This window comes from Sardina pilchardus, chromosome 11, assembly GCF_963854185.1.
Source record: "Sardina pilchardus chromosome 11, fSarPil1.1, whole genome shotgun sequence".
In the NCBI taxonomy this organism is placed as follows: domain Eukaryota; kingdom Metazoa; phylum Chordata; class Actinopteri; order Clupeiformes; family Clupeidae; genus Sardina; species Sardina pilchardus.
The window spans coordinates 33,082,925-33,110,484 of record NC_085004.1 but is presented as its reverse complement, the minus strand read 5'-3'; the positions used below and the strand labels follow the sequence as shown (position 1 = coordinate 33,110,484).

The following is a 27,560-nucleotide window of genomic DNA, read 5'->3' as shown; positions in this document are numbered from 1 at the left end:
TTATAATGCGGGAATGATGGCAAACCTCCCCTACAATGACGAGTTGAGTGACAGGTGTTAGGTCTTAGCTGGTGAGAATGCGTGCGCTATGTCGGGCTGTGAAGGATGGAAGATGATGAATAAATAGGCATAGCCTTAATGAATAAAGAGTAAAGCAAGCCTAGGCTTAATGAAACACTATGGACTGGAGCAGTATATTTGCAACATGTTTTAAATTAATCTGTATGAAAACACGTAGCCTATATTTGCAAAGAGGAGAAGCGATTTAATTTAATTAGGCACAATAAGACGTTACATTTAGTTAATGGTGGTTTTGGTTGTCGGTGGCATTATTGCATTTGCATCCTTAGTTGCAATGCACATTTATTCCCTTGCATGACAGCGAGCTCCTGCACTGCACGGTCATTTCAAAACATCGCGACGTGAAATGCCACTAAAAGCGGGTTGTGAATAGGTCTTAGTGAGTTAGAAGTCCTCTCGAGTTCTTTTACGCTGTCCTAGCTACTTTTAGGCTTAGAATGCTTTGTGAATAACTTTTAGTGAAAAAAATTAGGAGTCATAAAGTTAGGAGTGACACGCCCATTATTTTTAGGTGTTCCTCCCTAAATTCGCCAGTTAGGAGCTACTTTTAGCCCTAAAATTCTTTGTGAATACGGGCCCTGGCCAGTTATGTAACAGAGGTGGTTGTGAATCAGGTTGACCTGCTTTGATGTCAACAAAATGTACAGTAGCAGGGACAGGAATGGCTTTACGGGTGGTGGCAACTGGTAATTTTTCCATTTTCATCCTTCTTGACTGATGTTTCACTAGTTTTGCATTTGGATAGGTGTTGTATCCTGCATTTATGGAGCTGCCACTAGGGTGCAGTATTAGGGAGTTACATCCCTGCAGTTGACTAACACACATGTAGAGTGGAAGAAGAATAAAGAAACACATGTGGACTTAACCAGGTGCTGTGACTGAGTTTCTGGAGAGTTAACCTCAGTTTTAGTCTAAAATATTTGGCGACGAGGATAAAACATGCTGAACTGACTTACCTTGCATTGAAAGAAGGCTGCTCAAAGAAGGCAAGTAGTTGGCCATATTGTAAGCAACTGAGAGTGAAGAAAACTGGAACAATGTCTATTTTTGGAAAAGTGGAGGCATTCGATCCTGAATCAGAGGATTGGAGTAGATATGTGGAAAGATTGGAATTCTACTTTGAAGCTAATGAGGTAACAGAAGCCAAAATGAAACGGGCTATCCTTCTCTCTGTTTGTGGTAGTGCTCTGTATGGAATTATAATGGATTTGATAGCCCCAGCAAAACCAAGTGAAATTGCATATACAGACTTGGTAACACGAGTGGGTCAACATTTTAGTCCAAAACCTAATGAAATTGTGGAGAGGTTTAAATTCCACTCCTGTGCAAAAGCTCCTGGGGAGACAGTCTCATCCTACGTGGTAAAATTGAAGCATCAAGCCACTCATTGCGGTTTTGGCGCTACATTAGAAGAGCGCTTGAGAGATCAGTTTGTTTGGGGCATAAGTTGTGAACAGACACAGCGCCGCCTGCTGGCAATGTCTGATTTAACATGGAAGTCTGCCCTTGAAAAAGCAATAGCAGTGGAAGCAGCCGATAAAGGTGCACAAACATTGCAGCCTACACATCAAGTAAATCAAGTGGCAAACTCTGGGTCCATGACACAAAAACAACAAGCTACAAAACCAGTAACCTGCTATCGATGCGGAGATGCGCACACAGCTGATTCATGTCGATTTAAGGAAACGGTGTGCCACTTTTGTAAACGTGTGGGTCACATATCCCGAGTGTGTAGGCGGCGTAATCAAGACAAAGGCAGGGTAACTCAGAGGCAGGAAACAAAGGCCGCTCACCTTATGTCTGAGTCCCCTCCATCTCAAGAGACAGAGGAAGAGGAGGAACAGACTGATTTTCTAATGGCGCTGAAGGAGAAGCCACATGGCCCCATTGTGGCTACAGTCAAGTTGAACAACAGTCAAGTACAATTTGAAGTGGACACAGGAGCGTCACGCACAGTCATAGGGGAGGACTGTTTCAAGGAAATGCAAGCAGCAGCACCTGGGTTGGTGTTGCTACCCTCTGAAGTGGTATTGAGATCTTTCACAGGGGAGAAGGTTGAGGTAAAAGGGAAAACAAGGGTGAATGTGCACTATGAGGGCCAGACAGCCACACTGGATGTACTGGTAGTTCGGAGTCAGGGTCCAAATCTGCTGGGGCGGGACTGGATGGGCGTGTTGCGACTAAATTGGAAAGAACTTTTCAAGCCAATCTTCAAGGTGTCAGATAACGCGCTGCAAAACGTTCTCTCTAAACATAATGACATCTTCAGAGATGAGCTTGGGACCTTAAAAGGTATGGAAGTCCGATTCCATGTTAACACTGCTGTCAAGCCTCGCTACTGTAAGGCCAGGCCTGTGCCTTTCGCTATGCGATCTAAGATTGAAGCAGAGTTAGACAGACTGCAAGCAGCAGGAGTCATTGAACCTGTTACACACTCTGAGTGGTCAGCGCCCATCGTGGCTGTAATGAAACCAGACAGTACTGTTAGGATTTGTGGAGACTATAAGTTAACAGCAAATGTAGCTTCAAGACTAGAACAGTACCCTCTACCACGTATAGAGGAGCTTTTTTCTACACTGGCTGGGGGCACAAGCTACTCTAAACTAGACATGTCCCATGCCTACCAACAGTTGGTTTTAGCTGAAGAGTCACGTAAACTGGTGACAATTAATACTCATAAGGGGTTATTCCAGTACACACGTCTCCCTTTTGGAGTCTCTTCAGCTTGTGCAATTTTTCAGAGGACCATGGAGAACTTATTGGCAGGGATTCCACACACTACTGTTTATCTGGATGATGTCCTATTGACAGGACCATCAGAAGAAGTCCATCTCCAAACTCTCAGTCAGGTCCTGACACGATTAGAGGAAGCAGGTCTCAGGCTAAAAAGGTCAAAGTGTGTATTCATGGCTCCAGCAGTTGAATATTTAGGACATCGGGTGTCGGCCGCTGGTCTACAACCCTTGGAAAAGAAAGTAAGAGCTATAAGGGAGGCACTAGAACCCAAAAATGTTACCGAACTGCGAGCTTACCTGGGAATGATTAATTACTACGGCCGTTTCCTTCCGGATTTGTCCACAGTGTTGGCCCCTCTGCACAGCCTCTTAAAGGCTGGGGTCACATGGGGGTGGGGTTCCCAGCAGCATGTAGCTTTCCAGAGGTCAAAAGACTTGCTGTCAGCATCAACGCTGCTCGTCCATTATGACCCACAACGGCCCCTAATCATAACTTGCGATGCGTCTCCATATGGAGTAGGAGCCGTATTATCACATAGCATGGACGGAACCGAGAGACCTGTCTGTTTTGCCTCCCGCTCATTGTCGGCAGCGGAAAAGAACTACTCGCAGTTGGAGAGAGAAGCCCTGGCTGTAATATTTGCAGTAAAAAAGTTCCACCAATACGTGTATGGGCGTGGCTTCACCATACAAACAGACCACAAGCCGCTGCTGGGCCTCCTTGGGGAGCTTAAGAGCATTCAGCCAGCAGCCTCACCACGCCTTCAGCGTTGGGCTCTACTACTGGCTCAGTATCAGTACGTGCTCGCATACAAGCCGGGACCCTCTATTGCAAACGCTGATGGTCTCAGCAGACTTCCCCTTCCAGAAAGGCCCAAGGAGACAAACACACCAGCCGAGCTCACATGCTTACTGAAACAGCTTCAGACAGCCCCTATTACTTGCCAGCAGCTGAAGTTGTGGACAGCAAGGGACCCTACACTTGCAAAGGTTTGCCGTTTTGTCAAAGAGGGATGGCCTCTCAGTTGCCCAGCTGAGGCTTTGAGGCCGTTTTTTAAAAGACAAGTTGAGCTCAGCGTGGAAGACGGCATCCTGCTCTGGGGACTTCGGGTGGTGATTCCACCACAAGCTCGAGAAATACTGCTGGATGAACTTCATGAGCCACACCCGGGAATTTCGAGGATGAAGTCAACAGCCAGAGGTCACATGTGGTGGCCAGGATTGGACAATGAAATAGAACAGAAAGTAAAAGCCTGCGTCATCTGTCAAGAGGTACGCAATGCTCCGCCCCAGGCGCCAGTCTCTCCTTGGGAATGGCCTGGCAAGCCATGGACACGCATTCACATAGACTATGCAGGTCCATTTCTGGGGGAGATGTTTTTGATTGCAGTGGATGCGCATTCAAAATGGCTGGAAGTTGCCCCAGTCAGGGCAGCTACGTCAGCAGCAACGATTGAGCACTTGAGGGCGATGTTCAGCATTTACGGCCTGCCCCACACGATTGTGTCAGACAATGCAGCGTACTTCACAAGCTCAGAATTTAAAGGATTTCTGTCATCCAATGGTGTAAGGCACATAACATCTGCCCCCTACAAGCCATCCACGAATGGCTTGGTTGAGAGAGCGGTGCAGACAGTAAAGAGGGCTCTGAAGAAAAGCATGGAGTCAGGAGGGTCACTTAAGACACGCATTTCAAGGTTCTTGGCAGCATACAGGTCGACACCTCATGCAACTACGGGGAGGTCACCAGCAGAGATGCTGTTTGGCCGTCCTGTCAGAACAAGATGGGACCTATTAAGGCCAGACACTCAAACCAAAGTATTTCGCAACCAAGAACGCATGATCTGTAGGGGGAACCGCACCAGACCTACCAGGACACTGATGTCTGGGTCCGAGGTGTGGGTGAGGGATTTTACAGGTCGGCAGAAATGGATACCAGGAGTGGTAATGACTAGCACCGGCCCTCTCAGCTACAAAGTCCGGGTGGATGGCCAGGTGCTTAGGCGTCATGTGGACCACCTTTTAGCGAGAAGGGGGTTAGAAGGTCGTCACCAGGTATACGAAGACCATGGACATGACGCTGAAGCAGACTGGGATGCTGATGCCCCGAGAGCTGAGCAGCCAGAGCAGCTGCCAGAGATAGAGCCTGTGGAGCACGGACAGGGGCCTAGCGCTATCGTGGAGGGAGAGGAAAGTACAGCGGAGCAGACTCCACTACCACTTCTAGAAGAGCCAGCTGTGGGGGAGTCAGTGGAGGGCCCTCATCATTCATGTAGGGCAAGGAAGGCCCCCCAAAGACTTGATTTGTAGTTAGAGTGGACAGAATTGTTGGGGCAGAATAAACCCCGTTCTGAGTCCACCAGAGCTGGGGCAGTCTACCCCCACTCTGAGTTAGTGGTATTGATTGATGTTATGTTAATTAGTTTTGTTAAAGGGTCTGGGGTTTCAGATGAGGGTGTAACTGATCTAAGGGTGGAGGGATGTTGTATCCTGCATTTATGGAGCTGCCACTAGGGTGCAGTATTAGGGAGTTACATCCCTGCAGTTGACTAACACACATGTAGAGTGGAAGAAGAATAAAGAAACACATGTGGACTTAACCAGGTGCTGTGACTGAGTTTCTGGAGAGTTAACCTCAGTTTTAGTCTATAATAATAGGGTCAGTGTTACTACTAGTAGCATAAGCCAGTATCTGCCAGTAGCCAGTAGCACATGGTAGTCCAACTCCTCCAAAATGGCACACCAATACTTTCCATTGCCAAAAAGATTGCTGTGTCTCCCACTGCAGTCTCAAGAGCATGGAAGAGATTCCAGGAGACAGGCAGTTGCTCTAGGAGAGCAAGGTAGAGTGGTAGAAGGTCCTTAACCCAATAGCAGGACCAGTATGTGTGTGTGTGAGAGAGTGTGTGAGAGTGTGTGCGTGTGTGTTTGTGAGTGTGTGAGAGTGTGTGTGTGTGTGTGAGTGAGTGTCAGAGTTTTTGAGAGTGAGTGTGAGAGTTTGAATAGAGTGTGTGTGTGAGTGAGTGAGTTTGAGTGAGTGAGTGTGAGTGAGTATGAAAACTCATTGATGAAAAATGTATTCTCGTACTCTTGAGACCAACGCCCATTGGTGACTACGTTCAGGTCAATGCCTTTACCGATTTTCTAAACGTTGGCGTCACTTAATGTTCGTCAGACTCATCTGCGCATTGGTCTTTAAGCGACGGCTACACACTTCCAATAACACTGCTGTAGTGCAATTGCAGCTGTATGTTTTTGGAGTAGGCCTATTTAACAACGACCTCAAACACAGCCCAGCCAATCATTACAAAATAACAGAACTATCCATCTTATAAGGCCGTAGAAAATTCAAAGGTATTTAATTAAGTGAAATTGATTCCTCCTTCTATGTGTTAATGAGCTTACTTTTTGAGAGTAGTTTAATCAAAATCCAAACCATCATTGAATCATACAGTACATTTTTTACTTTTTGATTTATGTGGACTATATCAATAGGCATAATTTTGGACTCTATTTTTTTCTATTACTGTAAACTAGCAAAGTAAATTTAAGTTTGCTCTGACTATGCTAGTTATAGATATGAAGCAGTCTGCTTACATTATGGACATTTTGTTGTGTTCAGCATCCTTTCAAGTTCCCCCCTTCAAATGACTTTTCCTCTTGATGAGCACTAGATGGCAGTAGATATCTTTTGTAGAGGCTGGTCTAAATGTGACCATTTGGATGGAATAGTAAAGCATTCCTGGTAGTGAAACACAAATATCTAATATTGAACTAAAAAAACAAATAGTTCCAGTGCATAATGTTTTAGCTTCTGCTTGCCAGACTTTCATATATGAATATTTGAAATGGCAATGCTCTCATTCTGAAGTCATCCACAGTATTTGTTCAGTGGTGATGAAAGGGGTCTAATTGCAAGTGACATTCATGCAGGGCTCATGTTGATAGACACACACTGTGTTTGGAGCAAACAGGAAGAAGTCGTCATTAGCAGGATCCCCTCAGTCTGGCCTGATTCTGACTTTGTTACATTACACAGAAGAGGTGTAACCAAAGATCCGCTTTAACCCTCTCTGGTGTAACCCCCCTAAGACTTTGTTTTTGATACAGATGTGATATACAAAAAAAACATGTTGAAATGGTCAGCCTTTTGAAATGTCTCTTGATTACGTCCTGTAACTCTTCAGTGTACTGTGTATAAATTACGCACACACACACACACAGTAATTAATATTTTCTGAAATTAACATCTGTAAGTATGAACATCTTATTATTATCCCTTTGATTATCTTACCAGTTTGTCACGCTGATCATCTTGGCAAAAGTGCAATTACATGTTTTTTTCCCCATTTTATTTTGATGTTTTTAAACAGTTTTAAAATAATCAAATTGATTTGCATCTTCATTTGTGATCATATTGTTGAGTCTTGCTTGTCTAATCAGAGCAACATAACGCAAAAACATTGCCGTTCAACCCTGGGTGTCACTTTTCTATGTGCTGGATGGGTTCCCCTCTATAGTCATTTTTCAACGTGCAACGTTCCATGAAAGTCTGTGGGACTGCCTTGCTCATTGGGAAACTGCACAGGGTGTGTCAAAAGTGATCAAATAGGGTCACTTTGAGGTCCGCTCCACAAAATGACATAATACAAAAGCAGGTGTTCAGGGCACACAATCAGTGCAAAGAAAGAGGCGTCACTCTCCCCATGACTAGTCAACCATCAAAATGAGTTTGAAGGCTAAAGTCAGTACATTACTACTGACTTATACTGACTTGTACTTGTATACACTCATGCAACTGTTCACATGCCATGATGTATTTAGAAGCTATCATTTCAAATGCACCTAAAGAAGACCAAAACAAAGCCAGTTTAAACATGTGGGTATATCGAGGTACCGAGGTATCAAGGTGTCTTTATTATGCCCAAAGGGCAATTTGCTATGCAGCCAGCAGACAACACATTCATTAACTGACATAAATACAACACAAAGGGTCACCAACAGTGGACCTAAATACCACATAATAAATGAACATAATAAACAGCACTTGTAAAAACACACGTGAGAATGCTTTAAAAAACAAGAGGGGTCTGGCTGCAGAGCCACAGACATATAGCTTAGCAACCAATCTACCACCACCGATACCACAGCAGATCCACCACTGATGTTCTCCTTCCTTACCTAATAGCTGAAACTAATTTAGTTAATTTAGGCTATAGTTGTGTCCTGATTTAAAAAAAAAATGCACATAATGATTCAGAGAGGATTATCAGAGGCTATTACGACCATGTTTGACAATTAAAGCGAAATATAAAAAAAGGTCTGCACATGCCCGGGTAATGCTGTTGAGCGCTTTCGTTTATTAGGATAAACTCTTTAATCAAGTATTTTCATCCATTCTCTGTAAATTAAAAGTTGACATGACACTAAGTTAGCGTAAGCTACTAGCTTAGTAGAACATCAACATAAGCGAGACTGACATAGAAGATAGAGCTCTGCATTAAGTTAATTTTGATAACGTTGTAGATTTGCCTGATGGCGTGCAGCTAATGGGATACTGTGCATAGTTGGTAAGGTTTGGTAGCCTAGTCCAATTTGGTGTACACACACCTTAAGGGACGTATAGCCTACAGACGCACACATGCAGGCGTGTGTGTGTGTGTGTGTGTGTGTGTTTGTTTGTGTTTGTGTTTGTACTGATGAGCCCAACCGTTGCGTTGTAGCCTACAAACATTCATATTGTTCCCACAATTCTTCAAGCGCTTCCCTAGTTGGTTTGTCCACTTCATTTTTATTTTTTTCTCCTTTGAGTTCAGTAGGCCTATCAAAAGAACACTCGTCGTTGCTCAACATTCTATTTCCAGTCGTAAATATCAAACATGTTTGATATCTACGATTTGCGATCGGGCAGTCTCAGAACCCGTAAAATTCTATCTTAGAACGTCGTTCACGACTAGGGAAACGGGGCCGACAATCGCTTACGATCCTCCTGGGAAGTGAACATTCCACCGATTGTCGTAAGGGCCAGTTTCGGCCGATTATCGGGCCGATAGTCGTGTAGTTTGAGCCCAGCTTAAGTTGGCTGGTAGATCCGCGTTGTTAGATCGGTTACTATATCGTCCCCTTAAAATGATAAGGTTCTATCTGAGATTTTTGTCTAAATTGGTTATCTGACATTCCGTGCCACCTGAAGAAGGTGATTTGAGGTGACTGGTGACAGTTCTATGATGTATGATTTTTGGACATCACAAATGTGGTGTCCATCACATGGTTTGTTCCATGTATCAGTATAACTCAGACGTTGAAACTCAATATCTCAGAACTACTCAGAACGTAGATATAACCTTAGAATTCTAAGGGGACGATATGTCTGCAGCCGGATGCTATTGTAAAAAATTGGAGCAGTGGGAATTAAACGTGTTCTTGTATCTATTTCATTTCTTGGACACAAATCTAGATATTATCTTCTCCTGTCAGTCTTTCAAGTATGCTATCATTCTTTCATCCCCCTTTACATTAAGCCAAACCACATTCTGAGCATACTAGCTCCCCCTGTTGGTAAGGACATGCACTCTGAATGAGAGCAATGATCCTTTGCCTCCAGGGCTGCGTGCAGTGAGAGTGAAGTTGTGAGTCAGAGTGAAGAGATTAAATGTGGTCAACTGGTCAATTCTTGTTCTGAATGTGTATTTATTTTCTGTCAGGATGGCTGTGAAGGTAAAGGCTCTAGTATAGTGTCTGTCCTCATTGGCCATTTCTCTTTTGGTGTCTCCAGAGAAAGATTCCTTAGAGAGAAACAAATCATAGGATAGGTTACAGTGTTATTTTTGTTTATTTTTTCAGAGTGCAATTATATGTTGAACATTTTTCTTGTGCTGGAAGGTAAAGAAAACAGAAAAAGAGAGAAAGGAATGTTATTACAATGTTGTATGGACCACCCTCTACCACTTGTGATTTATCATTTTAGACTGTGGGACTCAACTGATTTGTACTTTAAGTGTATGGCTATTCCGTCTCTACTGGGCTGCTTTGGATGTGCAACATCTGGTGACTGTGTAGACCTAGAGGAATAACAGAGGCTGTGTTGGGATTTGTAAGTGAATCGATGATGAGTCTGTTATCACAACCGTCAAGCCGCCCTTGGCTAAGCGAGCAGTGCTGTTGCTGAGGCTTTGTAATGCTGCATAGAGATCTGTTGTCTGACGCCCATCCAGTTACGCCAAGGTTTAGAACTCCATTACTTTTAAGGCAGCAAAGTGCACTGGCAGCGTATGACACACGTCAATATTCCAAAGTCTTCTTCCAAAGTTTATTCCAAAGTCAGTCTCTTGAGTGTCAAATCCATAGACGCAAATGTCATCGCCAGTGGCCGCTGGCCTCATGAGAGCATATGGGAAACAGCGGTCCAGTCATTATGATCCCAAGGACACAAGGTGCTTATGCTAGGGATTCCAGGCAGCTACAGCCTACAAGTCGACTGTATGGCCAATGGACATGGAGCCCTCCCTACCAGACAGGGTCGGTTCTAGCCTACTAGCTAGACATTTTGGATAGGCAACAAAGCAGTTGTTTAGATTTAATCTGCTGCTCTGGTGTCACCCTTTTTGACAGCTGATGAACTCCCCATAACTGACCACTTTCTCCTCACCCTCCTCATCTCTAAAAAAAACACGTCTCATTTATTTTCAAAACCCATAACCCCAATTTTGAGAAAAGCTGGTGCAGATGTATCTATCTTTATATGTGTGTGTGTGTGTATGGGTGTGCGTAGTGTACAGTCACTAAATGTACATCATATTGATTTATTGTGTGGTCCCCCATGAACCAAATGACACAATAGTTGGCATACAGTCAGAGGGTGTCATAATGATCCTACACTTCAAAGTTTGTGCAGTTTTTAATCTGTCAACCAAAGATACCTGGTCACAATGCCTCATTTTTGCTTTTTCATATTTGACTATGTGGCACTATACATTAAATGAGTGGTTATGGGATGGGTTGACATGGCCCCTAGGCCCTACAGTTCTCGGGATATTCACAGAAAACTGTCTGGCCATCTACAGGCCAATTGGTGTACAGTCATATGTACACATAAAGGCGCTGTACATGAAATGAGTGGTTATGGGATGAGTTGACATGAGACCCTTAAGACCATATCTTCCAAGGCCCTATGGAGATATCCACAGAAAACTGTGTCCGTCCTACCCTCCTTTCAGGGGGTCTAGTCCGCCAGGAGGCGAATGGTTCCATGCTATCCTTGTGGGGCTACATATCCACCAAGTTTTGTGCACCCCGGTCTCTCAGTGTCCCGGGAATCCTTGACGGAAAATTACTCGAAAAGAAACCCAAAAAACCATTTAACTAAACCTATATGATCGCTGCTTTGCTACGCAGCGGTCATAATAAGTATTTGTATTTCAAATACTTCTTATCTTTTATTTTGTTGAAGGAAACATCTTTGTGTATTGTATCAAAATACATTAGCCCCACAAGCCAACAGTAGCCAGTGTAGCTGGATGAGCAATGGGGTGACATGCGCCCATTTGGGTTGGTTGTAGACCAAGTGTGGCACTGCGTTCTGGATCATCTGAAGGAGTTTCACTGTGTAGGCTGGGAGGCCTGTCAGGGGGTAATTACAGTAGTGGAGTCATGAGTGACTATTGCCTGTACCAGGAGTTGGGTAGCATCTTGAGTCAAGTAAATCCTGATTTTCTGTATGTTATAGAGTGCATAATGGCACGACGGGCTACCGAGCCCACATGATCGGAGAAGGTTAGTTGGTTGTCGAGGACGACTCCTAAGTTGCTTGCAGTCCTGGTAAGTGCAACAGACAAGGAGTCAATTTTGATTTTGATGTCATGATGTATGGTAGGTTTGGCTGGGAGGACCAGCAATTTGGTTTTTGAGAGGTTTAGATGGAGGTGGTGTGCCTTCATCCATGTTGATACTGTATGTCTGAGAGGCAATCCAGTCCAGCAAAAGATACAGAAGCATCAAATCAAGAACTACCTGGTTGTTAAACAGCTTTTTGCCCACAGAAATCAGACTGCTGAACCAGAGAATGTGAACCGCATATCTGGGACAGTTCCCTTTAAAATATTTTAAATAAAGAATAAATGTATATTTTATTTTGAAACTAAATTATTTATTGTAGCTAAGTTTTAAAAAGCTCTTATTTATTTATTAGCTCATTATTTTATAGTATTTATAGTCTATACTGAACTCTTGAACTGGTGGATATGTGGAACGCAATTTCCTTTTTATATAGCCCATAACAATGACAAATAAGGGGAAGTTGCATCTTGACGTCTGGAGTTATGAAGTGAAATATCCATGTGTGAAATGAAAGTAAGGTCTGGGGAAGATGAAGCCACTCTGAATGACAAGCACAATGACTTTGCTGCATGCCAGTGAAACTAATGACGAGACAAACGCATGCCTCTCCTGTTCACCAGATCAAAGAGCCACTCACCATGTCCTGAACCAATCATATTCGACTCTGAAAAGAAAGCTAGAACAGAAACACTAATGAACATACAATAGGTATTGGATTCTCTGATTCACTGTTTTAGCCTTTTCTATAATGAGGCAAAGGCATGTATGAATACTTGTTGTGCAGTGTGTGAAACCCAAAGTATTTACCTACTACTGCTAGCTCCTCATCCAAAATCTTAGTCAGTGTACACATCACCTTATTGATACCCTTACTTGAAAAGCTTTAAAAGTGCAATGCAGGTTTGTTTGTTTGTTTTCTTATTGTTAGTAGGGCCCCATTGTGGTGATCTGTTATAACTACCACTCATGGCTAGCACCCATCCCCCTTGGCAACGTAGATTTGGATTTACAAAATGGTAAAGATTATTTCCCAAGAGCTACAGAATGTCAACTGACAAGGTAATATTACATGAACTAGTAGGCTATTACACAAAGCGATTTGTGATTCTGTGAGTTGCAAGGCTAGGTTTCTATACAAGGGTGGGCTATGGTTGCAGAAGGCACACAGTTACCCATATCACAAGTTAACAAAGCCGTTATATTAAGGTAAGCAAACTGGCATAGGATACTGATTTAAAGTATTGTGATAAAGTTACAAATTGCCACTCTGGGGCAACACATTTGACCAATGAATCTGGTAGAGTATAAACCTGTTCCAAATGTTAGATCAATATGTTCTGTTCTGGCACAAAACAGATAAACAGGAAGAATGCACACAATCGTTTAAATGACTAATGTGAAATAATTGTGGTACAGTGTATAACTAAAATCACCTTTTCAGTATGTCTGTCCGTTATGATTCTGCATTGCAGACTATGAAATAAGTGCTACCACAAATCTCTTGATACAAAGGTGCCTAATTATAATTTCCACCAAGCATATCTAAGCATTCAAGCCTTATTATTCACAAATTGAGTTGTCAGTTTATCCCATTAAATCCTGTCCTTAAGGCACTAAGCACTAGCATAATGTTTTTGTTTTGCCCGTGGCAAGAGCCTTTGTTTGTTTACAAACACCAGATCCTAATGAGGATTTAGAATGGCTTACTTTCATCAACAGACAATGCGTGCACCTAAACAGACCAGAGAACAGAGAGTCTGAATCCAATTGTTCTAAAGTAGCACCTCTGGGATAGCAACAGAGCCCTGTACTGAGGCCTAACTCAGAGGATGCTGAATGAAGCAGCACACATGAATGAATCATTCTTATAGTAAATATTTGATGTGTAAGTAACTGCAGCATTTAATCAGTATTATGCAATGAATCAAAGCATATTGTATGTGTTAAACTGTGGATGTGTGACTGAAGACAGGTGGAAGTGATGAAATAATGACCCTGTACAGATAATGCCTTGCATCTTGCAGACAAGAGAACTCCAATAATCTTGATTAATTGATACATTACTATTAATTAAAGTGAATAAAACATCATTGTATGCTAGTTCATAAGGTGTTACCTCAAGTGGTCTGGTCTTGGCTGAAAAAAAAAACCAAAGTTGGAAACTGCACTCTCACGCATTAGCGCTTGCAAAAGTCTTATTGGAGCATATCTCCAAATGTATGCATGTGGGCCCCAGGCCATCATCAGCATGGTCTTGGCTGAGGCCAGGCGGGAGGAAATGACACGCTCCGTGCGAGGCTGAAGCGGGGCATGTTCGGCCTGCTGACTCACTGCAGACATCAGCTGCCACTGACAGGGTGACGCCTTCAGCGGAGAGATAAGGCTTCTCTCCTCCCTCTTCCCCGTCTCCAGAACGCAACACGACACGGAGAAGCACTTCCTGTGACTAAAAGATCTGTCTCATTAATCATTCTGCACCGACAATGATAAACTGGTGCAAAAAAAAAGTGACCAAGAATTTTTTTAGTGGAAGTTAATCCCCTCTCCAGCTGAATGCTTGTATAACCACTACAGCAGAATTACATCTTATTTCAGCCAGTTAAAATATAGTGGTATTGATCTTTTTTATGCCTTTGTTCACCTGAACCCTAAGGCTCCACCATAATATGGCTTAGCAAAATTAAAGCACGGCAGAAATGCATTATTGTTTATTGATTTCACGAAACACTCCTGGTGTGATATTAAGGAATATTGATTCAGTTAAATGTTTTCATTTGGAAATAGGTTTCCAAAAGTTCAGATTCATATAAATGTAAATAGCCTTGCACATAAATCAAACACAACCAACTCGATTGGATTTTTGGTTGCCAGGCTTCTGACTTCTGTTGGAAGCATACAGTCTATGGTTGGAAGAAAGACAAATCCATGGGAGGTAAGAACACTGGTGGGTTCCAAGTCTATTTCAGAGGGATTAAATGATCAGTCACAATTTTTATTTCATTATTTTTTCTTTACACCTAAACTACCCGGAGAAGTTCTACAACTTTCTTTTTTCCCCTTGAAGATAAAGTGGTTTAGGGTAACAGCTCCCCCAGACTTCAGACGCTTCACTGTGGTAGAACAAAAATGGCCACCGTGTGGGGGCTCCTGTGCCCGCTCTGTAGGAGCTCTGCAGTGCACCAGCGCCACTGATGTTAGCAAATGGGTGACTCACCGTCCCCTCTTATTGATGTGGGGTGTCAGTGTGTGACAGGAAAAGGCCTCAGGTAGGGCTCTGTGGACGGCGAGGGGGATGTCTGGTCAGGACATATACAGCGCACAGAGCCCACGGAAGGCCTCTGATGTCTGACACTCAGCTCCAGACTGCTCGCAGAACAGATGGAAGTGCAAGGATGGAGAACCATATTAATGACAGAGAGAGAGAGAGAGAGAGAGAGAGAGAGAGAGATGGGAATGAGAGACAGAATGATAGAAGAAGGCAGGTTGAGGAAAAAAGAGGGCGATAGGGACAAAGAACATTAGAGGAAGAGAGAGAGAAGGCGATTGAAAGAAAGGTAAAGAAATGGGGGGTAAATAGAGGCAACAGGAAAGAGAGAGGAGAAAGATGGGAACAGGGTGATGAAAAGACAGAGAGCGAAAGAGAGAGAGATGGATAGATAGATAGATAGAGAGCCTTCATACCCCTCTTCACTGAGAGGACAGAAATAGAGGAGATGACAGCAGCTCACTGGGGCCATCTGAGACCGTGTGTGTGTCTGTCTGTCTGTCTGTGTGGGCCAAGCATCTTGCCATGCCATGCTTCACATCCACCCATCAGTCTTTTGATCCTCTCCCCCCGGTTGCCAGGCGATGCAGCCTGTGCCACATCACCCCCTGGCTACCCAAGTGCCTGGCTACGCCACGCCACGCCACGCCACACCAGCGCCCCTGATCATGGCACGGACAGACGGGTGCTTCAGACCCAGAACGAGCGTGTTTCTTTGTCCAAATACCTCGGCGTCCCCTGACAGGTGCCTGAGCCAGCAGAGGCTCAGAGCAAACATCACCCTGGCACTGATGCCTCTGGGAGAGCTCTTCAGGAGAGAGGACATCTAGGAAGATCCATGAGGGAGAGGAAATAAATGGACTCTAGGTTGGGGCCCTCCTTGCTTAAGAGCAGAGCAGAGCAGGTTCTAAAAGCAGTGACCACTTCCATTTCAAGCCATACTGAAAGTCTTGGAGCAGTTCTGAACTGTTGAGAAACTGCATCTGTGTTGTTTCAGACGGATTGTTGACTGTGATGTTCACCGCACCTACGCTAAAAGCAAATCAGTCAGTGCATTTCTTTCATATGATGGTTCCTGGGGTTTGTATATTTTTTTGCTCCTGAAATAGTGTGAATATTTTTACTCCAGAAATGTAAGACAAAGTCAAATTAATCAAACAGTGATGCACAAAAATCATGAAAACAGAAAGAATTCATTAATCAAGAGGGCCAAGGCAAATACTTGTCTGAGGGTAATTATTCACCGTGTTTTCTGTGATAATAAACTGCTCAATTAAATGCATTGCGCTCTGATACTACAAAAATAGGGTGCCTGCCAATGTCAAACGCTGGATGAATGCTTTAATGAATCCTTGGCAGAGATGCAACCTGATACTGAAAACCCTTGTGGCAGCGTGTTTTTCTATGTTGTCTAAATGGTTCTGTATCCTTCAGCTTGCGCAAGGTGATATTCAAGACTAATAGTCCTAACGGTGTGGAAAGTGTGAATTTAATTAGTTTTGTAGATTTTAGAGGTCATGTTTGATTATACTTAAACTAATTATTGCCTTGCAACCTGAAATGTTCTCTCCTGAGTTTGAGTTCTAATCAACCAAAGCTGCCTATTCAGAAAGCAATGCATTTGCACACTTGATATGAAACAAACTAACTGAATGATACAATTGTTGTGCAGTTACCTTGGCTACTAAATGGAATTTAAATAGTTTTGTTGTTATTGTGGTTGTTTTACTGATCAGAGAATAATTGAAACAATGTCATATGACAAAAAGAATTCAAATGCATTATTTGATAATAACCACATGTTATGCAAGACAATAGTCTCTAAATACTTGATTATTGTACTACTGAAGAATGCAAACACTTAGGTTATCTTCCTGCTGACATTGTCTATTTACAAACAATGGAGCAAGGCAGTTTTTTATGAGTCTGATCACGAGGATGTGCACACATTACCATAGAGAGCAGTTACAGACACGGGTCCATTAACAACTAGAGTTGCATTGTCTTAACATACGAGTGACTGTCAGAGCCCGTTGCAGGGTCGTTAGACTTTACGAGCATTCTTGTTTAAGCGCCCCGCATTCTCCAGATACAGTTTGCCGTCTTGTGTCTCCTCCTAAACCTGTGCTGATGGACTATGTAAAGACAGTGTTTATGTTACAGGAGAAATTCCAACGTATGTGCCTAAGCATTTGGTTTGGCTCACCTATCAAACACATAAGGCATATGTGACAATGTAACAATAACCATTAGAGGAATGCCTGAGAGTCAGAGGGAGGACGATTCAGGCTTTCAGGCATTCAGACAAAAAGCACAAAAACATCTTTGTGCAATATTCCTTGAGCTCTCTGGGGACCCATGGGAAATCAAAGGGGTCGGAGTCGCTTCTCATTTGGATGATTTTTGAAATGGGCACAAATTAATTTGAAATCAAATCAAATCATATCATGTGGAACCTTTCCATTTTTCCAACACATCATGGGTTTTAAATGAATCTTGGGACCAGGTTGCATGTTAGATCTTAATGCAGAGAAAATCTGTTCTATTGTGCAACTCACTAGCACCTGTTTTATCTGCTATGCTCAGATATGAAATGCTCTAATCAATAATAGTGCAGCATCTGCTCACTGACGCATGTTCTTGTCAATAATGATAAGCCACATTAGAAGTGATCCATTGTTTTTCGCACGTTACTCCAGGTCATTTTTCAACCAGATCTCCATCTGATGAAGCCATATTGCTCTGTGATTAGGAAAGATAATTAATAATCTCTATCATTGTGGCTTGGATAGAAACACAAAACAGAAGGAAGGGTTTTTAGTACAGGCAGTCTTGTGGCAAGCAGTAAATGAATGCTGAAATTGATTGCTCTCAGATTCAGAGCTCTGAAGCCTTTTCTCGGTGCTTACCTCATGGTTTTGTTGGTAAAGTGATCCTATATTTGGGGTCCTACAGTACATAATGAATGCCTTATTGTGACCGCCGCACAGTGAAGTGGCTGTCATACAGGTTTCTTTTTCTCTTTTTTTGTGCGGAGCAAATTTCCATCAAGGATTCCCAGGTCACTGAAAGATTGGGATGCACAAAACTTGGTGGGCATGTAGCCCCACAAGCATAGCATGGAACCATTGTTTTTCGTTTTGATCCAGCGACACACGCACACAGATACACACACACACACACACAAGCACAGACACACACATAAACACAATGTACGTACATACACACAGGTATGCGCGCACACACACACACCCCATTACCCCCACCACACACACTCACAAGTGAAAACTCAGACAGAGTCTTTATTTTTGCAGAGAGAATAGTTTGAAAAAATCTTATCCAATGATTTCAAGAATGCTTCCCAATAATTCGTGACCATGTAGTTTCAGCACACTCCACTTTCTGCCACTGCACATGTGGCTAAAGCCAGAACTGAGGGATTGGGTTGTGTCTGATTCAAAAGTGGCCATTGATAGGGGAAATCTGTTACATTTGCAATTGGTTATTCATGAATCATTTTGTGTGGTCTGAAGTATGGTAGTGTTGAAATCAGCAGTGTAAACAGAACTCTAGTGAGTCCTCCCATATGGACTGTGCTGTGCATTGAATGTTTCAGATGACAAGCATGACAGTTAAGAGGTGCACATCTCCTTAGGGGTCACACCTATTAATAATTCAGAACATCATCTCCCTGTTCCACTCTCTATTTTACACACACACCCACACACATACTCACGCACGCACATGCACACACACAGACATACACACATAACACACATATCACACTCACAAACATAGACACAGACTATTTTCTTTATTTTCTTACTTCTTACTTTTCTTGCTTATTTCACTTTCAGCTACCTCCAGTCTCTCAAGGTTACACATCATCAGGGGACTGGAACTGAAGTTTAGGATCGGCATAAACAATTCATGGCAAACTGGAGGTGCCACGTAGACACAAATGAGCACACAAGACTCAGAGGTCTACCTCCCCGGCAGCACAGCTTTAGAATATGAATACATTACTGTAGCAGGCAGGCAGGATTATTGGGACTGACTCTCCTGTATCTGACAGAAAAGACAACACACTATCATGGACTTCTGCTCCAACTCGAATCACTTCACTTTTTACACACTTTCACTTCCTTTGGAGTGTTTGACAACTAATAGTTGGCTAGTATCTTAAAATAGCTTCTTTCTCACGCATACTTCACACTTCTGTGTGGTTCACATCCTGGCTGTGATCCTCTGAGAGGATTTATAAAAAGGCCTCTCCCATGTCTTGTGGGCATTAAAGTTTGATGGCACAGAGTCACTTCAATATAAAATACGAGCAGGAGTAGGAGCTGTTTTCCCACCATAGCTTCAGTTGTTGAAGGAACAGGAAAAGGGTGTGAAGGACTAGTATTACCCTGTGAAATACACACACACACACACACACACACACACACACACACACACACACACACACACACACACACACACACACACACACACACACACACACACACACACACACACACACACACATACACACACACACACACACACACACACACACACAGAGAGAGAGAGACACACACACAAACGCAGAGACGCACACATGCACACACACACACACACACACACACACACACTCATGCACACCCAGACACAGGCAAGCACACATAAACTAACAATTAGCACTAGTAGTTAACACACAAGCACTCACATAACCCCCACCCCCACAAATATCCCTCCTTTTTCAGAGCGTTTGGATTCCTGACAGGGACACACTCTTAGAAATGCATACACTACACATGTGACCAACGGCTGATACACAAAAGCCATTTCTCTTATCAGAACTGCATTGTCCTGAGACAAGAGCCACCTCTCTCTACCTCCTTCCCTCTATCTCCCTATCCCCACTCTCTCTCTCCCTACCCCCCTCAGTCTCACTCTTTCTCTCCCTCTCCCTATCTCCCACCGCCCCCTCACTCTCTCTCCTTCCCTCCTTCCATCTTCCTATCCCCCTTCTCTCTCTCCCCCTCTCATTCTCTCTCCCTCTCTCTATCTCCCTACTCTACCCCACCTCTCTCTCTCTCTCTCTCTCTCTGTCTCTCTCTCTGTCTCTCTCTCTCTCTCTCTCCCTGGTCTCTGGCTCTCAACTCATGTTCACATCAGTGTGCCGACTCATAGAGTTGGGCCTCAGGCCTCCGGTCCTGGCCAGCACAAATTCCTCACCAGTCTGCGGCCCGCTGCTTCAGCTAATAAGCAACCGTGTGTTTTAACACGGCAGGAGAGGGTACACACACACACGCAAACATACACACATTCACTGTGTGAGAGGGTGCACATACACACAAAACACTTTTGCGCATACAAACAGTAAGACACAAAGGAAATACAGACACACACACACACATACACACACCCCCCCACACCCACACCCACACCCACACACACACACACACACACACACACACTTTAGTGGGCTCTGTTTTGGGCAAGTGCAGCTTGATTACGTAAGCGTGTAGAGACGTTATGGGCAGACAGGCTCACGTTGGTGCTAATTACCTCGGCAGCTGACATCAAAAAAACGCTGGACAAGTGTGGAGAGGTCAAGCTTGCTAACGGTAACGCTCTGGACTCTAAGGAAGGCGATCTAGCCTTGGATGTGTTTGGACAGCTCACATGCTTCAGATAAAGATGTGATTTCCACCACTGCCACAGAGCAAATTAATGAGAACAAACTGACATCATCTAAGACACTCGATTGATAACCACCTGCTGGACCGCTTTTTGCTCTGAATGAATCATGAAGCTATTGAGATCAAAAATTCATGTGAATGAAATATATCAGTTTTGGTGTAAAAGGTCTAATCATGTTTTTGTCAATTGCCCCAGCAGCAGTCTTTTCAGTGCTTCACTGCTTATTTGTACTCCATCCTGTCTCAGTGTTTCAGACTGAGCCCTAACCAATTAGCACTTTAATTCAGGAGTTCACAATGGAGGGATGTAGCTAGATCTTAAATGTCACCCACCTTCCCCAAAATCCAAATCCAATCACTGGCGACATCTTTAAGCTGCTTTGATGTAAATAGGTTTGACACTGCTGGTGTATTGTGTTAGAGTCCAGTCTGAACAAAACTATAACAAAGTCTGCATGTACTGGAAATATCAGGCAAGTTGGGCAGGCAAAGAAACCTGGCTATTTTTAATCATAAGGAGACTACACCTTCTCTATGTGAAGCCCTTTCAAAGAGTCATTACTTAAGGTTATGCAATGGCAACAGGTAGTGGGTTTTGCCTACAGGAAGCAGAGCATTGTTTGGAGTGCGCCAATTCCATGAAATCACTGGGAGGAGAGTGGATGTCGGGGAGATAGCAACATGTTTAGCAGGCTGCCCTCCCCCACCTCCCCCACCTCTTTATGCTGGTCTCTGAGAACAAGTACACAGCACTCAGCTGCTCCTATGGAGATACACTTCTAAAACCTTTAGGCCAGTTGAACAGAGTGTTTGTTTGGTTGCTCCGTAATCTCACTCTTGTTGATTCCGTTTGTTGTGTGTAGGCTATTGATTTCAGTCTTGTATTTTGAATACTGTAAGGCGAGTTTGCAATCAATATTCTGCATCACCTATGATCTGAGTCATAACATGTTTGCAACTCTATTTAGTGACTGCACTCTTGATAAAAAGGGTTCTTGGGGTGCTATATACATGCTTTAAAGAACCCTTAGGGCGTGTTCACACTGGGAGGTTTTTTCTCCAGTTGCGGGTGTGATGTTTTACATTATATTCCTATGATACAGAGATGTTTTTTTAAAAAAGGTCCCTTTTTAAACGCCCGCCACTAGCGTTTTTTCCCACCTACCCTGGGTGGTTTTCAAGTTGAGGCATTTCTACTCTCCAAGAAAAAACACCCCGCGTCAAGTGTTTTTTTGACAGCTGACCAATGAACGAGAGTTTGCGTCACAGAACTTTACTGAGGTTCTTTTTTCAAAAATAAAAATGGCGACCAAAACAAAGAAAAAAGATGCCAGCCGAACAACTAGTTGTTCTTGTTAGTGAACATGTAGAGCTGTATGACATGACCAACAAGCAACATTTACCATAAGGAGACCATCTGGAGGTCGATTGGTGGGATTTTGGGGCATAATTGTTAGTATTCATTTTCAGTTTTTATCCGCTCACCTGGCAAGCTAATGCTAACCAGTAGCAATGAACGTAACGTAACTGTAATGTAGGCTACCGGTACTTGTGCTCTAGAACGGCAGTTGTCATGGGAATTAAAATAAACTTTCTGTGCTGTTTTGGGGGAATAAAAAAACCCTGTCGGCTTTTTCTCTTTTGAAAAAACACCCAGGTCAGGTGTTTTCTGTAAATAAAAACCTCCTAGTGTGAACACCTCCTTAGGGGTTCCTGGGTGTTCAATATATGAAGCTTGCAATAGAACCATGTTTGTTTCTTTATAGCACCTTTTTATAGCACCTTTTATATAGCAGTAGCTACTGTACATAACTCACTATCCTCTGAGAGATGAAAAACATGGCTGATGAAAGGCACACGCCACTTGATGAAGGTTTCAAAATGAGACGTGCGGAGCAGGAAGTGCCCTGTAGCGCTGGGCCTGCTGTTTTCCCACTCAGCGCTTCTCTTCCTGACCGCTGGCCTTTGGTCAGAGTCTCAACAAAAACAAGCCCTGCTACTGTCATGAGCTCCTGGCCCAGGAGGGGTGGCGGAGTCTCCAGGAGAGACAAAGAAAGAGTTAGGCTGACCGTCTAATTGCCCAAACCTTTTGCCACTCCAGTAGACACACACACACACACACACACACACACACACACACACACACACACACACACACACACACACACACACACAATCAAAGACAAAGGTACAGAGAAACAGAGAGAGACACAGCCACATACAAACACACACAAACACACACACACACACACACACACACACACACACACACACACACACACACACACACACACACACACACTGCACTGTACACGCATAGGCACAGCTACAAACAAAGGCCACCTAAAAACTTTAAAATGGTATCTACAATTGCACTGTTTGCCTCCGTAAATTGAGCACTCTGGCTTTTCTTTTCTTTCTCTGCGCCACACACACACGCACACGCACACGCACACGCACACGCACACACACACACACACACACACACACACACACACACACACACCAGTCGCCTGCTGAATTCAGGCTGATGTCACACATCTGTGGAGCAGAAATGGATTTTCTGCAGGTGTGTGTAATCAGCCTGTACTTTCACGATGACCCTGTGTGCCAATCACAGCTTTACTTCTCTGGTACATGAACCATTTCTCTTCTCCCCAGAAAATTACCTTGCTTAGTTGCATAACAAATCCCCAGTGATGCCCCCCCCCCCCACACACACACACTCCATCTAAACAGTGCAGCATTCATGTTTTTGACATAGTCCATAGAAGCTTGGGATTGGTAAATGAGCCAGAGCACCAGTCCTCTTTGAAGTTTGGTAGAAATGCCATTGTACAAGATGAGAATGTGTGTGGGCTCTGAGCAGCAACACGATTAACATCCTCTGAGGCAAACCAGCTCCAACCTGGCAAACAGGAGAGCTGCTAGAGACGGGTTGGGGGCAACTGTTTGACACATCCTGTTTCGGCTGTCAGCTTTAAACAGGGCCATGCAACTAACAATAGCATTTGGGACACAGCAGGCTGAGAGCTTCACCTTTGTAAATAGCAGAATGAGATCAAAGTAATGTATTATTTCTTCTGTTAACAGACATTCAAATGGTTGCAGTGTGCTGTGCACCTACAATAATTGCAACCAATATTTTCACACTTTTAAAAATACCATTTCATTTCAACATTATTGACATAATTAGACGTTATGCATCTATTTGCATATATGTCAGTGAAAGAACTGGAGAGAAATACACTTCAAAATTAAGATAATATTTGGTGTGAACTACAATGCATTCAAGAAATATGATAAACTCATTATGGATTATTAAGCCAAACATATGTCGGTCAAACAAGAGAGGACCTTCCCATACCAACTCCAACATATCTCCCTCTCCGCACCTCCGTCTAAGTTCAGGGATGGGTTGGTCTAAGGAATGATGTAATTCGTCTCTCTCCTGCTCGCAAATACATTCCTTCATTCCTTTCCACTGTGCGGCCAGTATGGAACAGAGTTCGACGCGCACAAACAACGCGCTTCTTTCCAATACGAGATAAAGCTGCATGCTGAGAACTGGGACTAAATATGAACGGACTATATTTTATCCGAGGACGGCTGTATCGCAATGGATAAAGTTTTTTAGGTGAGGTTGCAAGCTTTTTTCCTGCTCTGAACTAGTTCAGTTACGGGGAAGCGCTCACTGCGCAGGGAAACAGACAGATGCGTGTGAGAGTGGTGTTCTGTGCGCACCAGAAGGGCACTATGTTGTCATGGCTGTTCAAATTGTGTGCGTTATTCCCATATGCTGAAGAGACCACCTAACTTACCGCCACTGCTATGGACGCATGGCAGATTTGAACTGTTAGGCAGCGGCGATTGAGAGATCATGAATTCAAAATGGATTTGACACAACTGACAACAGTTGACTATAACTCTACCGAGGATAGCAATGGTACAAAAACAACGAGACCTTTTCCTCATACCGTGCTGGCAGCGGCGTCTATCATCGTCGTCGTCACTGTCATCATTTTTGTCACGATTGTTGGTAACGTTTTGGTTATTGTGGCAGTTTTAACCAGCCGAGCTCTCCGTGCGCCGCAAAACCTTTTCCTGGTGTCTCTAGCCTCGGCAGACATCCTCGTGGCCACGCTGGTGATCCCCTTCTCTTTGGCCAACGAGATCATGGGATACTGGTACTTTGGGAGCACATGGTGCGCTTTCTATCTGGCCTTAGACGTTCTCTTTTGCACTTCATCCATCGTTCACCTGTGCGCCATCAGTCTGGACAGGTACTGGTCGGTGACAAAAGCTGTGAGCTACAACCTAAAGAGGACCCCGAAGCGCATCAAGTCCATGATAGCAATCGTGTGGGTCATATCAGCTGTCATCTCCTTCCCGCCTCTTATAATGACCAAGCACGGTGAACACGAGTGCCTGATTAATGACGAGACGTGGTACATTCTCTCCTCATGCCTCGTCTCCTTTTTCGCGCCTGGGTTCATTATGATTACAGTGTACTGTAAAATATACCGCGTGGCCAAACAGCGCTCTTCCACTGTGTTTGTCGCCCGAAACGGCCTGGAGAGAAACCCCTCACAGTCAGAGACATGTTTCGTCCGAAAGGATAAGTTCGAAGTGGAGAGCCCCAGTAGCCACAGCTCGGGAAGTAATCAGCACCAGGAAGAGTTGGACGACATCGATCTGGAGGAGAGTTGTACGTCGGACAACAAACCCAAGAACTCTCGTTTCTCCAAGCGTAGGAAGGTAGAGGGAGCAGACTGTTGCCCTAAACAGACCTGCCGCATCTCCTGGGCTTCCAACCGCACCTCACAGTTGTTCCAAGAGCCAAACAACGGCGGTCCGCATCCAAAACAACGACGGTCCGCATCCAAAACTAAAGTGGCGCAGATGCGAGAGAAGCGTTTCACGTTTGTGCTCGCTGTGGTGATGGGAGTGTTTGTTCTCTGTTGGTTTCCCTTCTTCTTCACCTATAGTCTCCATGCTATCTGCAGGGAAAAATGCACCATTCCCGGAGCCTTGTTCGACGCATTCTTTTGGATAGGTTATTGCAATAGTTCAGTAAACCCTATTATATACACTGTTTTCAATAGAGATTTTCGGAAAGCCTTTAAGAAGATAATATGTATAAGTAAGAAGCGCACATAAACTCTTTCTCACAAGTTGAAATGTATCTAGATGTGTATAAAATGTTTCATAATGTAAATAAATGTGTATACATACATCGACTGATCAGACCAGAGCTAGAGCTTTTGTGTGCGGTTTATTTACGTTTTATGTTTTATGTATATTTGATAAAGACATTTTAAAATTGTTGTTCAAAGATACATTATTATTCAGTTATTATTATTATTCAGTTATACGTTTTCTCCAAATTACTGAAGGGTTCGGAGTACAATCTGTTGATGAATGTCACATTTGTGAAGTTATGATTAGCCTACATACTTGAAATACAGTAAACCCTCAAAATCAAACACGACTTAGTCATAGCCTATACTACAAACAAATGGTCATTCAGCCAAACAGAAGAGAACAGAGACTTGCGAAACTGCATGGTAATTGAGATTATTGCGTTCATGCTGTGCAATGGTGCAATCGGAGGCATTTAACCCCACCCCAAAGGTATGTAATTATGACAGCAGGAGTATAATTAATCACTGTAACGTGGAAATATTGCGGACAGCGTCTACGTGACGACCAAAGAGGCCCGCAGGTAAAATGGGGTCTCAGCGGGATCCCCGCTGACTGCTGTCCGTGGTCCTGAAAGGTACCCCCCCCCCCCCAAACAAAAACAAGTCTTTCTCTCACCTCTGGGAGAGCTAATAGGTAGGGGGTCAGCGATACTGCGCTACATAAACCCCTCATACGCCCTACCTTTGCATTTATTTACTTTTAATTGAATTGAAATTGAATCTGAATTCTGGTCAGTTCAACTCTGCTATAAATTAGAGGGTTACTAATAAAGATGATGGAGGCACGCGCCTTAATGAGAATTTCCCATCTCCAATCTCAGTAAAATGATGGACCTCATTACATATAATGCTTTAGTTAGCTATGGCCATGGGGAAATTGCCTGTCTCGATCATTAGATTCAATCCAAATCGGTTTGAAAATATGATTGAATAAATGGACTGTACAATTGGACTTTAAATGGCTGTCACATATTTATGAGCTCTGAAAACTAAACTTGATTTACTTGTGTAATTGTTTCACTTTGAAGTAAAAGAGCCATTCGACTCTGTTGAGTATGCTGTTGGAATAACAACAGAAGAGGGTGGATTTTGAAAAGTTTTTTCAACAGCTCTTAACTGTAATCCATGTCCTTAGCCCAGAGAAATTTGAAAAAAATGTGCCACAAAGTCAGTGAGAATGAACAGCAAAAGGAAAGTAGGAAAGGTTAATCAGTACCCTGCTTGATATCAAAATGAAAACAGCATGACATTCTCTTATGGACAAAGTGGTGCGTTTCTAATACTAATCCTTTTTATGAGGCGTTTGCAGAACTGTGGAGACCTAAAAATGGAACACTGAATCTTTTTTCTTTGTTAACCCCCCCCCCCCCCCCCCCCCCCCAACAAACAAACAAACAAAAAACTTTTTCCACTTGAGTTGGTGAGAAAAAGTGATGTTAAGAAACCATTGTTAAGAGGGGTATACTGTAGTTCACAGCATAGCGCTGATGCGTTGTGATTGACAGGCTGAGTGCGGCCGGGTTCATGCTGCTGCTTTCGCGGGTCAGACAGAGAGACGCTATGATGAGGGGCAGCGCTGCAGCGGTAGAGGACATCAATGCAGCCAAGCTAGTTTACCGCTTGTTTGTTTACATATTTATATGCAGCCTAACAGAGAACAGTGGAGAGGACAGCCCGAAAAGGGAAACTGGCTAGCATAACGAAAGGGCTACTATTGTCTGCAGCGAGCGGCCTATTTATAACTACACAG

The 27,560-nt window shown here is 43.6% G+C and overlaps 2 protein-coding genes across 2 annotated transcripts; both read left to right on the top strand.

Moving 5' to 3' along the window:
* The first annotated feature begins 1,877 nt into the window (after nucleotides 1-1,877).
* On the top strand, nucleotides 1,878-15,658 carry LOC134095327 (uncharacterized protein K02A2.6-like). The gene is made up of 2 exons (XM_062548777.1): nucleotides 1,878-5,010; nucleotides 15,498-15,658. The coding sequence occupies exons 1-2, from the start codon at nucleotides 1,878-1,880 to the stop codon at nucleotides 15,656-15,658; spliced, it is 3,294 nt and encodes a 1,097-aa protein (XP_062404761.1).
* An 8,378-nt stretch (nucleotides 15,659-24,036) lies between these two features.
* Nucleotides 24,037-25,918, top strand: adra2da (adrenergic, alpha-2D-, receptor a). Its single transcript, XM_062549864.1, has one exon. The coding sequence runs from the start codon at nucleotides 24,498-24,500 to the stop codon at nucleotides 25,764-25,766; it is 1,269 nt and encodes a 422-aa protein (XP_062405848.1). The 5' UTR covers nucleotides 24,037-24,497; the 3' UTR covers nucleotides 25,767-25,918.
* The last annotated feature ends 1,642 nt before the right edge of the window (nucleotides 25,919-27,560 follow it).